Here is a 15265-nt window from a genome sequence, read left to right on the forward strand (position 1 = left end):
CTCAGACTGACAATGAGTGGATGAAAGCGAGTGGAGATGGGATAGACTCGTAATACACTGAGTCAAGAGTCATTATTGTTTTCATAATGATGGCAATAGTTGCTACGTTCTTGCATCATATCTGTTGAAAAGTCTGGCTTACAAGCATAACAGACGGAAGTAACTCTTCACTTTTATTAGACTCTATATGAAACAGCATTTTTATAGAATCTTTATTTATGTATAATTATTAATATTTGTATAATCAATACCTTGATTATCGGCGGCTCAGGTGAGTTTCTGCTCAGAGGGAGGCTCTCTGGTAACTGTGGCTTCTCTGTTGGAGCTGGAGCTGCTGGCGTATTTGGATGAGTCTGAAAAACAGTTCTGAAATCAGCTGAACTCTCCCAATTCTAACTTTTAGCAGTGCAGGAAGGGGTGAGAACCTCTAACTACCTCAATTAAAAAAATTAAGTAAATAAATTAATGAATGAAAAAATTAAATACAATTAAAAAATATATAATATAACCATTTATTGTCAATATATTAAATATTAAATGTGACATCTATATTTATTTGTAAACATAACATTTTATAATGTATTAATTTGTTAATTTTAAAGTTTTTTCTTTTTTTAATCATTATTTTAAAAATATTTAAAAATATTTTTTCATGAAAGTGAAAATGCTTGTGGCACAGCGTATTTAATGTGCGTGTTATGTGGAACATCATTTTGGACCAATGAGTTTTCAACAAAATTGTGCAAAAACACATTGCTTGATGTGGTTAGGACAAAACAGTCAATTTATGCAAAAAATAAATAAAACAGATTAAAACAATAATACAGTACATAATCTAAAAAATATAATAATAACAGGTTATTGTTAATATATTAAATATGAAATGTCTTATCTATATTTTTAAACATTAAATTATCAAATGTGTTTAAAATGTATTAATTCGAATTTTTTAAAATTAAATAAAAAAACAATTCCCTGAAGGCTTAACTTGAGCATAAGCAGGACATTTATGTTATGCGGAGCATGATTTTGGACCAATGAGTTTTCATGGTGGTTGACAAAATTATTAGGACAAAACAGGCAAATTATGCAATAAATAAAATACTACCAGATTAATGTAATAATATATAATCTAATAATATAATTTATCAAATATTAAATGTGACATCTAGATTTTAAAATATTACATTAACAAATTTATTTATACTTAAACTTGACAAAAAAAAAAAAAAAAAAAAACTGATTTACAAAGAAGAAATTCCGTAAACACAGATTCTAATGAAGTCATATATGGCTGCTCTTAATGCACTGTACCTCACTGGAGAAGAACGAGGAAGGCTGGGAAGCAAAAGGAGTGACAGCCATTTGATTGATAGCATCTTCATTCCTATCAACCGACAGAAAACATTTAATATTAATAACCATTCACAGCAAATCACATGCAATGACACTAAAGTATTAAGCATTCACACACAAAAAAAATAAATAGTGCCACAAACTTTAAATTATTTGTAATTTTACTAGCAAAACATCATCTTCACCCAAAAATTAAAATAAATCTGTCATTATTTACTCATCCTAATGTCAATCCAAATCTGTAAGAGTTTCTTTCTTCTGTTGAACACAAAAAAAGATATTTTGAAGAATGTGGAGTTGATGTTAGCCACTAATTTCCATAGTATTTTTTTTCATACTATGGAAGTCAATTGGTAACTGTGGTTACCAACATTCTTCAAAATATCTTCTTTTGTGCTCAACAGAACTCATAAGGTTTGAAACAAATTGAGGGTGAGTAACTGATAACAGTATTTTCATTTTTGGGTGAACAATCCCTTTAAAAACCGCATATGTTCGCACAAGGCTTAACCGAGAAAAATGATTCCCATCCTTTCGACGCCGCCATAATTGGTCCTGCTCGCTCTCTACTTCTCATGTACCCACATGGCTCTTGGCAGTTTTCTCTGCTCAGATCGATAAAGACTGATGGGCCAGATGAATTGAGATGTTGCGCTATGAATCCTCGAGTAACGAGTAATCTCGCTCCCTACACCCCCCTCCTTATGTTCACCTTGGCATTATTGTCTTTGCTCACTAAATGACCCGTTTCCAATTACAGGTAATGTATTTCTGTCAAGGTGAGGTCAATGTAGGTGATCAGAATTTATGAAATGATCAATCCTCAGCTTGCTTCCAAATAACCCCTTCTGATCAAAACACCAAATCTGCACTAGGGTCCTGATTTCATCCAGCTACGAAATCCTTTCGCTAAACAAATTTGAATGAGATGGTGACATTTTGCCATTCGCGTCACAAGTGGACACGGTTCAATCTTGACCACTGGCCAGTTACATTGAAATGGCAACCTGCTTTATTGCATTCCATTAAATGTCGCCAAATGACTTGACGCAATACAAATAATTTAACAAGGGCTTTTTCTGAACAGTCTGAATTACAGATCAAACTAACACACAAACTTGGGGTAAAATGGCAACAAAACAAAAAACAACAATAACAAAAAACAAAAAAAGTGTGAAAATGGCAACAAAAAACAAAATAAAAAAAGTTTGAAAATTTCAAAAATAAATCTGAGTAATGTGGGGGGGAATGTAAAAAACAAAAACAAAAAACAAAACAAAACAATATAAAAAACAAAACAAAACCAAAAAACAGAAATCTGGGGGGAATGGAAACAAAACAAACAAAAAAACACCAAAAATGTAAGAATATAACTGAGAAGGTGTCAAAGACAAAACAAACGAATGAAACAAAACAGAGAAACCTGGGGGCAAATGGCCAAAAAAACAAAAACAAAAACAAAATACGTGTAAACAAATTTTAAAAGTAAAAATTAAAAACTTGGGGGGGAGGGGGTGGTGCCACACAAAAACAAAACAAAACTGCAACAAAGGTAAAACGGAGAAAGGTGTAAAGCCCTTATTTGTTAAATGACAAATAATTTATCAAGGGCTTTCCAAACATTCTGAATTACAGACCAAACTAGACGCAGACCATTAAAGTGAATCAATTAACATTCAGTAGCACGTTAACATTGTTTTGATAGACGTAAACAGAGCTGCCCGTCATATTTCTCAGACCTCTGATAATTAGCTATAGATAGTGAGGAGATATTGGTGTCTTCACACAGCCGTTATCAGCAAAACCTGTCCGACTGACAAAACAAGCAGTCAAATTAAGGTCAAGCTAACAAATACTCGTACAAAAACATGAGATATGCACAGAAACAGATGATAGGTCTCTGATTATGCCTGTAATGACAAAGTTAGCTTTCGTTTATGATGGACTGAAGGGCTGTGCTGCGTTAAAACCATGTGTTGCATTACAAAAATCCTCTAAGCTATCAAAAAACGCTTTATAGTGATAGCAGTTCCAGTCTGTTACACCATATCACACCTCACTCTCTGGAAGCGAGGACATGACAGCTCCAGAAATACTGCTATCAAAATGCCATCAAGTATCACATCAAATGTATCAATGTCACATGGCTTTGCTCGTGTTGCCAATACACACAAGCCAGCATGTGTTCGATTCGGTACTTCGGAACAATGACTCCACTCTTCAAAATGACAAGACAGAGAATTATTATTATTTTTTTTTGCTCTAAGCCAAGAGTTTGCCTTTGAATTTTGAATGAACAGTATTTATAAAACAGTAGGCAAACACACAAACACAAACCAAACCAAAAGGTGTAAAAAACGCTTTTCTCTTAACTCATGTTAACTTTAGATGGGATTGTTTAATGAAAGTACTGGCACTGACTCAGATTGCTTCAATCCTATACAGACTGCAATTGCCTCCTTAAAAAGCCTGTTTTATGATCCCGATTAGCCATGGTGGCTTGGATTTTCAGCTTGATCAAGGAGTTTGGACAGGAGAAAAAATGCAATACATTCGTCTTTGAGCAAGTTAAATTGCTTGGTTTGAGTCATTGCAATAAGGGAAGAACATCAGTTTCTGCAAACTTGTTTGGTTGAAGCTGAAGACTGAAAATAATGCACAACATTTTGAGCTTGCTATAAAAATTAGAGCTGTCAATGAGTTAATCATTGATAATGATATTATTCTTAAATTTGTTGCAATTAATCACACATTTCAAAACTCCAGAGGTAAAAACTAACACATTATAATAAATTGATTTAATAAATTGATCTCATTATTTTTAATGAGTTAAAGAATTCATAAAGCTGAAATGAGAGTAATTTTTTAGTAATGAACAGATGGTAGTGTGTGAAAACAGCAGGCTGAGGGTTGTCTCTGAGGGTCTCTTACCTGACTAGGACTAGTTTGACCTTCGATGCGGCGCTTTTTATTATGGCCGATGCGTTCTGGTGGCTCCTGCCGTACAACACCTGGTTGTTTATCTGATGGAAGCACAAGAAATTCTGTTAGCACAGAACAAAAAACAAGACTTGTCACAGAAAACAGTAAAATGATGTTAACATTGTAGTTTTATCATATTTTATGATCAATTTATATGCAGTAATCTAGGTAAATCGAAACAATTCACATAGTTTGTCCTCCAATGAGAGCCATGCTTATTACCATGAAACATAATTCGTAAAACAAAACCACGTGAAACTGGAATATACAGATAATATTTGAACCAGGACCATGAAAATTAACTGCAACAAAGGTAAAACATGCGGGGAAACAAAACAAAACAGAGAAACTTGGGGTAAAATGGCAAAAAAACAAAAAACAACAATAACAACAAAAACAAAAAAGTGTGAAAAATTCAAAAATAAAGGGGGGAAAGGGAAAGGGAAGTGGTGTGTGGCCAAGTATGGTGACCCATACTCTGAATTTGTGCTCTGCATTTAACCCATCCAAGTGTACACACAGTAGTGAACACACACCCGGAGCAGTGGGCAGCCAATGCTGCGGTGCCCGGGGAGCAGTTGGGGGTTCGGTGCCTTGCTCAAGGGTCAAAAAAACAAAAATTAAAAAGTAAAAATGAGAAACTTGGGGGAAAATGGCAACAAAACAACAAAAAGAACAACAAAACAAAACAAAAAACAAACACACGTTTGTTTTTGTGAAAAGTGGGGACATCCATAGGCGTAATGGTTTTTATACTCAACAAACTGTATGTGCTATTGCCCTACACCAACCCTACACCTAAACTTAGCCCTCACAGTGCATTTCTACTTTCCCCCCAAAAAACTCACTCTGTATGATTTATAAGCGTTTTGAAAAGTGGGGACATGGGGCAATGTCCTCATAAGTCACCTTCACCTTGTAATACCCATGTCATACCTGTGTCATTATACACATTTATGTCCTCATTTGACAAAAACGCGCGCACACACACACACACACACACACACACACACACAAAACGGCAACAAAGGTAAAACAGAGAAATACTGGAGAAAATGGCAACAAAACAAATAAACAAAAAAAAAAAATGTAAAAAGGAAAAACTGAGAAGCTTGGGGGAAAATAGCAACAAGTTTCATGTAATCTTTACACTCACACTGCCAACCTCAAATCTTAATGTTGGAAAAAATAGTGTCTGTCATGTCCATGTTATTTGTCAACATCCAACATACAGACAAAACTGCATCTACATTTGAACCCAGCAAACCACATCCCTAAAAGCCTGTGGTAATATCATGGCATTTTATGTAAGAGTTTGCTCTGCTGAACTGTTTACGAATAACCGCATCAGAGTTTGTGAACACACATTTGAGACCGTTTGACTTGTGTCTCCAATCACCTGTGACCGAATCATTAGGTAGGAGCACTAGCGGATCGTGACTAATGCCGCAGTGTGTTCACATCTAATGGAGATAGATAATAGACAAAGGTCATCGAGCACGGCTCTGAGCCTCGCTTGCTCCAGACCTCAAATTCCACACCAAAATACTGCATTCGTACATGTCGACCAAATTGCTAAATCAATAAGCAATTCCGAGGAGGAAACGAACATGGAAACTAAAATGCCACCTGGACGGGAAAAGACCAGGGACTTTATTGTGGGATGCAGCAATGCGGAGGACCAGCTGAGTTCATTCAGAAATTAATTGCGAAAACCTTCCTGAATTTGAGATGAATGTAAATTCAAGTAGAAAACAGGATTCAGAGTCATTTTAAGTCAACTAAAAGTGTTGTTTTAATAATGCTTTCCTTTGTAAAGCATGAATTACACATAAACATAATATACACCCTGTGCTATTTTCAGAAATATTACATGATATTAATAATTGCCTGTATAAATTTGTATTTAAAAATACCTGTCATAAATAAAAATGTATATAATAGTTATATAATTACTAATAAATAATAAATATAATTACTAATTATATTTTATTTAATTATCTTTTTTAATTTTATGGTCAGATCAATTCACCAAAATGTTTCATAAGTTATATAATCAACTGATTAAATATTAAATTGTGGATTAGCTTTAAACTAAAGAAAAAAATATTTGTGTCAGTAAATAAATGACTATAATTTGTTACAATTACTGGTTTAAAATATATATATATTTTTTTATCATTCACGTGTCACAAAAATGTATCTATTTAAAATGACAGGTAATTAAAATATATGTATATTACATACATAAGTAAAATTCAAATAAGTAAAATAAATAAGTAAAAATAAGTAAATTCAAATACATTTAAGTGATCCATAGATTATATAAAATAGAAAAATATTAAAATATGGCTTTGCTTTTTTAAAATTTCAATAATCTGAGGGAAAACATATTCTTGACATCAGGGAATAAACAGGCATAATTTGTGAAAATTACTAGTTTAAAATAATTATTTTAATTATTCACATTGTCACAAAGTTCCACATTTTAAATGACAAGACATCCAGTTTCTTGGAATTTAACTTAAATTCCAAATTCAACGTCCTGTGGGGTGTGCCCAATTCAATTCAAAGTCACACTCATGAACAAAAACATTCAAATTGTGCTTGTATAAAAACACAAAAGTGACCTGGCGTTATCAGTGTGTTTTAACTGGAAATGAATTATGTCTTATGGTGAGGTTGTGAGGTTGAAGGAGCGAGAGAAACACTCGGAGAGATAAAGCGAGCAGGAGAGGGAGGCAGAGAAAGTGATAAGCACAGACACAGATAGTGAAACTGAGGGCAGATGGCTTCATTTGAAATTCTTCTGGCCATCTGAGGCAAAACCCCACACTCTCGTTTGCACATTAATAGTTGAGGCACAGATACAAAGAGGTAGAGACAGAGATAGAGGGACCAGGTGATCCACATCCAGAACAGAGAGCCTGGCCACCACGTCCCTCAAGACTCAAAGTGATTTTGGCTGTATAAGACTGACCCAGACGGGTAGGGACAGTTTGGTTTAATACATATTTCTGTATTATTATAAATAAATTATATTATTTATGTAATATAGTTCACTCACTAATATTAATTATATATAATATTAAATATATATAATTTAAATGTCATTAACTGATCATTTCAAATTAGTCATTTAAAAATTATTTATTTTTACTGTTCAAATTTTCAATAAATATAAAATATAGCAGTCTATACAAACACGCACATATTCATAAACTATTCAAAATGTCATGTTTCAGTGTGACTTGCCATTTCTTTGTAATTATTTGTGAAATTTACTAGCACTTTGTGCGTGAAAGTGAAAATTGTTCCCATGCATGCATAGATAGATAGATAGATAGATAGATAGAGATAGAGATAGAGATAGATAGATTAGATATTATTATAGGCTACTCATTAATAAAGCAATTCATATCAATTATAATGACTGCTAATGGACAAATAATTTAATGTGATTTTTTTCTGTTTTGTTAAAGACATACTGTTCAGTAAGCTGAAGATGAAGCCCCATCTCAACATTTCAACACCCACCACTCAATCACTTCACTGTGTGTTTGCGCGTTTCACCTCCAACAGCTCGTCGCCCACTTTGATGTGTCCATCTCGGCTGGCCGGCCCTCCAGCGGTGATCCCCACCACGAAGATGCTCATGCAGGAGCGATCCCTGTTCCCGGCCAGACTGAGTCCCAAGCCATTCCGGTCCTTCTCCAGTTCCACGATCAGCAGCTCTCCCGGCACGTCCGCGTACCTCTGCCTGATCACCTCTGAACGCAAACACGGAGAAAGACACATCAGAGAGGGAATAGGACTGGAAACAAAAGCAATTACTTTCCTAGAGGACAAAGATAAAGGTATTGTTTACACGAGCGTCTATACGTCAAGCTGAGTATAGTAAACAGTATTGATATGCAATCCGAAAAGCCCCAAGGCTCAGGGAGCAAACCATTTCTCATTTCGAGAACGTCCTTGGTATGTCATCCAGGAATTGAGCCTAGCATGGCTTGAAATTACACATTATGTCACCATATGCAGTTCTTTTTTAATTTAAGGCCATTTGAAATTGAACTATTCTTACCTAACGCATGCAGACAATTGTGACGCAAAACGTAGGGTTGTTTTGAATGACAAAAGATAACTTTCCATCTCTATGGCCATGTATACATTGCAGCTAGATCCGGTTATCAATTCACCTTTTAGCACACAATCCTGTTCTGTACATACACAGTTCAGTAATTTACACGAGTCACAACCGCGTTCTACAACCAAATTGCCTCTAAATTCTTACAAAAATTCTGTGTAGTGTGTACGGAACTGAACTGAACAACTGTTGTCAGTTGTTAAAGAAGTATTGGTCACACTTTAAGGTCCAATTCTCGCTATTAGCAAACCATTAACTATGACTTTTGCCTCAAACTACTCATTTTTTGCTTATTAATAGTTAGTAAGATAGTTGTAAAGTTTAGGTATTGGGTTGGATTAGGGATGTAGAATATGGTCATGCAGAATATGTGCTTTATAAGTACTAATAAACAGCCAATATGTTAATAATAGTTAATAGGCATGCTAATAAGCAACTAGTTAATAGTGAGAATTGGTCCATATACTAAAGTGTTACCGACGTATTTAAACACGAATCAAAGTTATGTCTTTTCTGTGTACACGGAGCAAGAAATTACAGGGCACGTTTAGACTCATTAGCGTTGGGTTGCAAAAACGCAGAAAATTTCCACAATTGTTTTGAAACTTTCCAGAAATTTTGGGAACTTTCTGGGATTTTTGGAAACTTTCAGAAAACAAACAAACATAAAAAAAACTTAAAATAAAAAACAAGCCAATAATAAATTAAAACAAATAAAAACAAGCCCATAATAAACTCAAATCCAAATGCATTATTTTGGAAATAAATCACATCCCAAAATACTCACCTGCTTACATTATAAACTCCATAAACTGGATCGCTTTATAAGCTAAGCCCAAACAACAAGCTCAAAGACACCTAATAAGCATCACTTATAATAAGTGGACATGGCAACCCTTCAAAAGTGTGCTCTGTGAAATAGCCTTCCAAACATAAACTGAACACCTCTGTTGATGGTGGTTTAGATAAAAATCGCGAACATAAGTCGCCAGTCGTTGTAATAAGAGTTTGGTTAAAAGTAGCGTATACCAAATGTGAGAGATGGCAGAACGATGCTATGGTGTCAATCATTGCATTTTCGAGAGTGAGTTCTGTTCTGTACACACACAAAACTATAATTTAGGGGATTCCCTCCTATATTTAAATGCAATTATCACTCCCGAAGTTTTAGTTTTATAGTGTGTATGCGGCGTATGTTACTTCGAATCAAACATCAGGTCAAAAATGACATTTTTAGAGCATCCTGTGAACTTTCAAGCTTTGCATTGACAGGCATTTCAAGAGGCCTTATGATTGCAGAGGTTGAGTAGACTAAATTTAAATTTTTCTCTGACAAGAATGAAAAAATTAAACGCTGATGCGTTTCGGGCGCTAGAGATTTTCCAGGTTGAGTGAAGAACGGAATTTAATATTTTACAGCTCAGGGCTCAGGTGATATTACATCTAAAGCTCATGTAATCGATTCATGTCCACATGCCAGTAAACGGCTGAGAGAAAGACAGAGCAGAGCCTGCAGTATTTAATCGCCGTGAGCGTTTTAAACCATGGCATATTAATCTTAACAAAACGGCCCTTAGTTGACCTAACACAAGCTCAAATCAAAACTAGGCCTGGTTCATCCTGCGGCACTTCCTGCAATAGGGACAAAGTGTCACTTTGCTTTTAACTGTCTCGCGTTTCTCCAAAGTCTGTATTATATGGCTGTTATGGAAATGGCGTCTGATCCTGGACTTCAAGGAAAAGTAGTGACTGGACTCTTGAGCACCGGGAACATTTGATAATCTTCCAAGCCAGCTGCTTCTCATGAATCTCAAAAGACTTCAGAGATTTTTTTTGAGGGTTCTTCAGTTTTCATGCTATCAAAATTCAGTGTAAGTACTGCTGGTGGCCATAAAGAAACAAAACACTTAAGACAGAGATGATTCGCTGGCACTTTTAAACCACAGTGGACCATCAGTTGATGAGAAACCGTGAGGGAACTTCGCAATACGGAATCAAAGAAAACCAGGCAATTTGTTGGCCACTGGCAGATGGTTGGTGAAGATGTTTCGCACTTTTAACAACTTTCTCCTATCCTTTAAAGTCTTTTCCAAATTTGAACAATCCCTTATGACACTTACCGTGGCTCTTTAACGTGCAAGTTTCAGTAGTCTTTTCAATTAAAACCACAGCTGTCGAATGTTCGGGAGGTCAGAAATGTGTATATCCGTGATCTTTCACATTATGAAAGCCCATCACTGTTTCCTTTACACTGCAGTGTAGCTCTTCAGGGGCACATCGAGAGAGCACCGCTACCATGTGAGAGGCCTAATTAAAAGCTTCAGGACTGTAGGGGCGACATAAAACTTTGGCAAATGGATGAAGCAAGTGTCGAACCTCCAGTGTGAGGAAAGAGAGGAGAGATGTAAGGGCAGTCAAAATAGACAGGGTCTGCCTGTGTCTGATAATTGGTCTAGTCCATTAAAAGCTGATTTTACGCCTCATCTGCGAAACAGCAAACCTCTTAGCAGGTTTATTGTTGCTCCAAGGGGCTACAAAAAAAAAAAAAGTTTCTCGATGCATCCAGAAGAACATTTAAAGGTAGCGTAGGCGATTTCATAAAGGCATGCCAACTCTGAAAGCATAAGATCCCACCCTCTCTGTAAATCACTCTCCAAAGCCACGCCTCCGCCAAAACATACGAATACTTAGGCAGACCAGAGGCTAACCAGTAACATGATGAGCGATGGCGTTGGTGTCAGATTATCTCATGTCTCATTTATTGAAAAGAAAACTTCAGAGTACAAAGAGCATAATATTACAATAATAACGGCTTCCATTCTCGCTCAGTCTGCAATAGCGTAATGGGACACGCTGATGACATATGTCAGCATGTGTGAAGTTATGCAAATACATAGGTTAACAGGCAGGTGGCCTATCGTAGCCCTGGAACTAAGGGATATAATTGGACGAACATTTTATTGTCCTACACTTTCCACAGACAATATAAACACATATAAATTCATTTAGACCGCTTAAAATAGTCATTTCTATCAGGATGAGAAGAGACTTTAATACAACATAACAAAAAATGTTTTTGAACCAAATCACCTACTCTGTCTTTAAGAATAAATTTACATTAGCACAAAGCATATTACTTTGCACTTAAAATTAGTATGGACAGATGGGGGGGCTCATAGACAGGTTGTGACAAGAAATGGTGAATGCTTTAAATATATATCCAATTAATATTTAGAATATGCAACAAATCATATTACTTCCTTAATAAAAAAAAACATGACATTATATAAATAATTTAAATAACATTAATTGTATTACTATCTTTAATATCATTTGTGTTCTGAACAAATAATGCAATATATTCTTTTGCTGTTTTGATCAGTATATATATTCTCAACAGGTAAAGGTGTCAGTTGTGTGGATTCTAGGACGACATCTCGAGTTTAATCGATATTGATAAAGATTCTTACATTTCAAATCTAACCTTTACTGTTTTCTGTTGACGACTGAACAAAACTTCACTAAATATTTGTAGTGTGCCTGTCATCCAAAATTCACAGTAAGCTTTGTGCTTTGTTAATTTTGAAATAAAACAAAGCCTCAGATTTCACATTTTGTAGATTTGATCTTAATTGTATACATTTTTGGTGCTCTTTAATATGCTGTATTTTAAAATAAGTTAAAATTTTCATTTTCTGCTTTCAGCCAAGTGCATCCTGCATTTTCAGTTTCTGGGTTCTAATCTACACCCAACTGTGAATTTTTTTCAGTTGAGACGCTGTGGTTGCTATGATACGGATTATCTGCTTAAGTAATGGCAAACGTGAATTAAATGTTTCTCCATGGTAGTCCAGGCAATTCTGTTAAATCTGTTAAAACAAATCTGTTAAAGACATAAATACTCGGAGACAAGCAATATTAACTTCTCCATTGTTGTTATGTTGTTGCAGAACAACAATGCAGGGTGGTTGGTATTAGTCCCGCCCCTCCACTACTCTGATTGGTTTGCTGACTAGAAAGTGACAGTGATGAGCGCAGCTTTTTATTCAAAGTTGAACATTATTCAACTAACTCTTGGCGCTGAAAAAAAAAAAAAGACCGCTCAGCACGAAAAAGTCGAAAATGAAAATTCTGTCATTACTCACCCTCATGTCGTTCCAAACCCATAGGACGGAACACAAATCGGATAACATAAGATATTTTTGATGAAATGCGAGAGCTCTCTGACCCTGCATAGACAGCAACTCTGTCTATGCAGGGTCATAATGCCCAACAAACATCAGATCAGCTGCGTCAGGATCCATCACATGCTGATAGAGGTGGAAACGAAAAACATAGGAGTTGTAATTTGATAAGACTCTAGGAAGGATGAGGAAATGAAAGATCAATGCCGGCGTATTTGAAACCGACAGCGAGAGATGACTACCGTGAAAGAGAGGAATGCTGTACAAGGAAAAATGAAAGGGAAAAAAGTAAAAGAAAGCAAATAGTGTACTAATATTTGAATGACCTTGAGGCAACCACACCATCTCCTAAAGGAGAAACGAGAAAATCTCTTCTCAATGACTGTGAAGGTCACCTTCAAGACTTTTATTCTGATTGAGAGGTGTTTGAGGACATCCTTGATCAGATTCTGAATATTAGAGGTTAGACAGCCATTCAAGCAGAGACCGGAGACCTGGTTTTGATGCTTAGTTTTGGCTGTTGGATGCTATGTACATATATACACAATATATACTGTATTCAGTAGGCAGGAACTCTAAATGAGCAGGTGCTCAGACTGGCATCTGGAGACCCATCAGGAAATCATTCAGAGAAAGGGAGGGAAAAATAGAGAGCGGTTTGCTAATGCTGGCTCTTCATCATTGTCCAGACCCTCACCATGGGTCGCCCTCCATCTTCAGTGAGGGGGAAGATGTGCCAGAGAGATACTGGCGAAAGCTCAAGGACTTTGCGTGCCAGACGGTGTGCACAAACTACAGTAATGAGAAGGGAACACGGCCTTATTCAACAGTTTTACTCCACTGCACAAATGCAGCACAGAAACTCAATAGCACAGTTGCTCCCTATAGAGCTATTTGTTCAAAAAAGACTCTTTTGTATGGCACTGACCCCAGCTGCGTCCCTAAAATGTGATTTTACTGTGGTTCCTGTAGTGTGTGTGGACACGCTCTATATCAGCAGTTCCCAAACTTCATTTATTCATCTAAATTGTTAATTTAGCAGATGCTTTTATCCAAAGGGATTACAACAAAGAGGCGAATACAAAGTTTTACATTTGTTCAGAAAATTACAGGCTGCAAGAAAAGACATGAAAGTGAGGCACAAGTGCATTGAGAAATTATATTAACAATTATGATATTACAATATGGTTTCTAAAACTGTTAGCTAAGTAAATTCTAATAATTCTAAACAAAATAAAAAAAAAGAAGAGAAAATTCAAATCAATTATTTTAAATGCTACAGGAATTTAGGTATTACAATATTATAACTATTACAACCGTATGAAAATCGATTTTCATTTTGAGATTTGCTAAAGATTACATTTAACAGTATTAATAAATCAGTGTTCTTAAAAATGAATTAAATGTAAAAATAGAGAAAATAAGCACGAACAATTAAATAAATAAAAAAATAAACCAAACTTTAAAAATAAATTAAATATGATTAAAAAAATATTTTCTATATTTCCTGCTGCAAACAATATGCAAAACATGATTTGTAATGGTTGAAAATTGATTGTTTTATACGTCCTTATTTGACATGTGAAATCAGACAACGTTTTGATAAATATGTAACTCGCGCACCACATTATCACATCTCACAATTACAAACACAACTGATATGAAATAATTTACAAAATTACAAATTATTAATGCATGGGCTTTTAATGGCAAAACTGCAAATGTAATCAGAGTGAGTAAGTGGCAATAGATGTTTATAACTACATGATTTAAAAATATTTTTATATTAACATATACAATAATTATATATATATATATATATATGTGTATATGTATGTATGTATGTGTGTGTGTGTGTGTGTGTGTGTGTATTTATGTATGAAATAATAATAACAATAATAATACAAAATATACTGTAATGCATAAAATAAAAATAATTATATTAGACAATCTCAACATGCCAAAGATAAGAAAATAGGGTTTACAGACAGAAAAGTTTAGGAAGTTTAGAAACCACTGCTTCCTTGTTTTCCTTCCAAAAACATGTAGTTTTTCGCCCAAAAACGTAGATACCATACAGTAAAGCAGTCTATTTGCGTCCAAGGTTTCATAAGGAGCCTAGTCTAAATGGAGAACATCATGAAAACCGTCTCTGTCTGCAGTGGTGTGATTCCAGGACAGCAGACTGCTGTATCTACACTACATACCCTCACATCCATCCAAGAGCCTCAGGAGATCACAGCACTCCTTACCTTCCTCTTTCATGGCTGACGCCTTCAAATCGATCAGCTTGCTCAAACCAAGACTATATATTGCGTGGCTGCATCTGCACAGATCATAACAGTTGTTAACTCCTCTCTCTCAAAGGGCCGCTGATGAGCTGCAAAGCTCTGAGCTCAGTTTCCTCGCTTACAAACCGCGCGGGTGGAAGAAACCCTTCAAGGACGTTCACATGCATGCTTTTGACTAGCAAGTGGCAACTTCCAAGCTCGCGTCGACTGACACGTTATTGTTAGGATAGCTAAAGATGTGTGAAGTGAATCCAGACACATCTGTAGGGAGGCAGGGGCCAGCTGCTGCTGTTTTAATTAGAAAGCAC

General features: G+C 35.6%; 1 protein-coding gene across 1 annotated transcript in view; it reads right to left on the reverse strand.

The window, feature by feature from the left end:
• The window catches only part of LOC306867785 (inaD-like protein), a 126761-nt gene that overhangs the window by 22541 nt on the left and 88955 nt on the right, over positions 1-15265 (reverse strand). Inside the window, exons 30-33 of the mRNA XM_079413659.1 lie at positions 7912-8108; positions 4288-4379; positions 1315-1387; positions 252-353 (exon numbers count right to left, since the gene is read on the reverse strand). Coding sequence (XP_079269785.1) covers positions 252-353; positions 1315-1387; positions 4288-4379; positions 7912-8108 — 464 coding nt within the window. The remainder of the gene's footprint in view (positions 1-251; positions 354-1314; positions 1388-4287; positions 4380-7911; positions 8109-15265) is intronic.

Source organism: Barbus barbus, assembly GCF_936440315.1.
Source record: "Barbus barbus genome assembly, chromosome: 49".
Classification (NCBI taxonomy): Eukaryota; Metazoa; Chordata; class Actinopteri; order Cypriniformes; family Cyprinidae; genus Barbus; species Barbus barbus.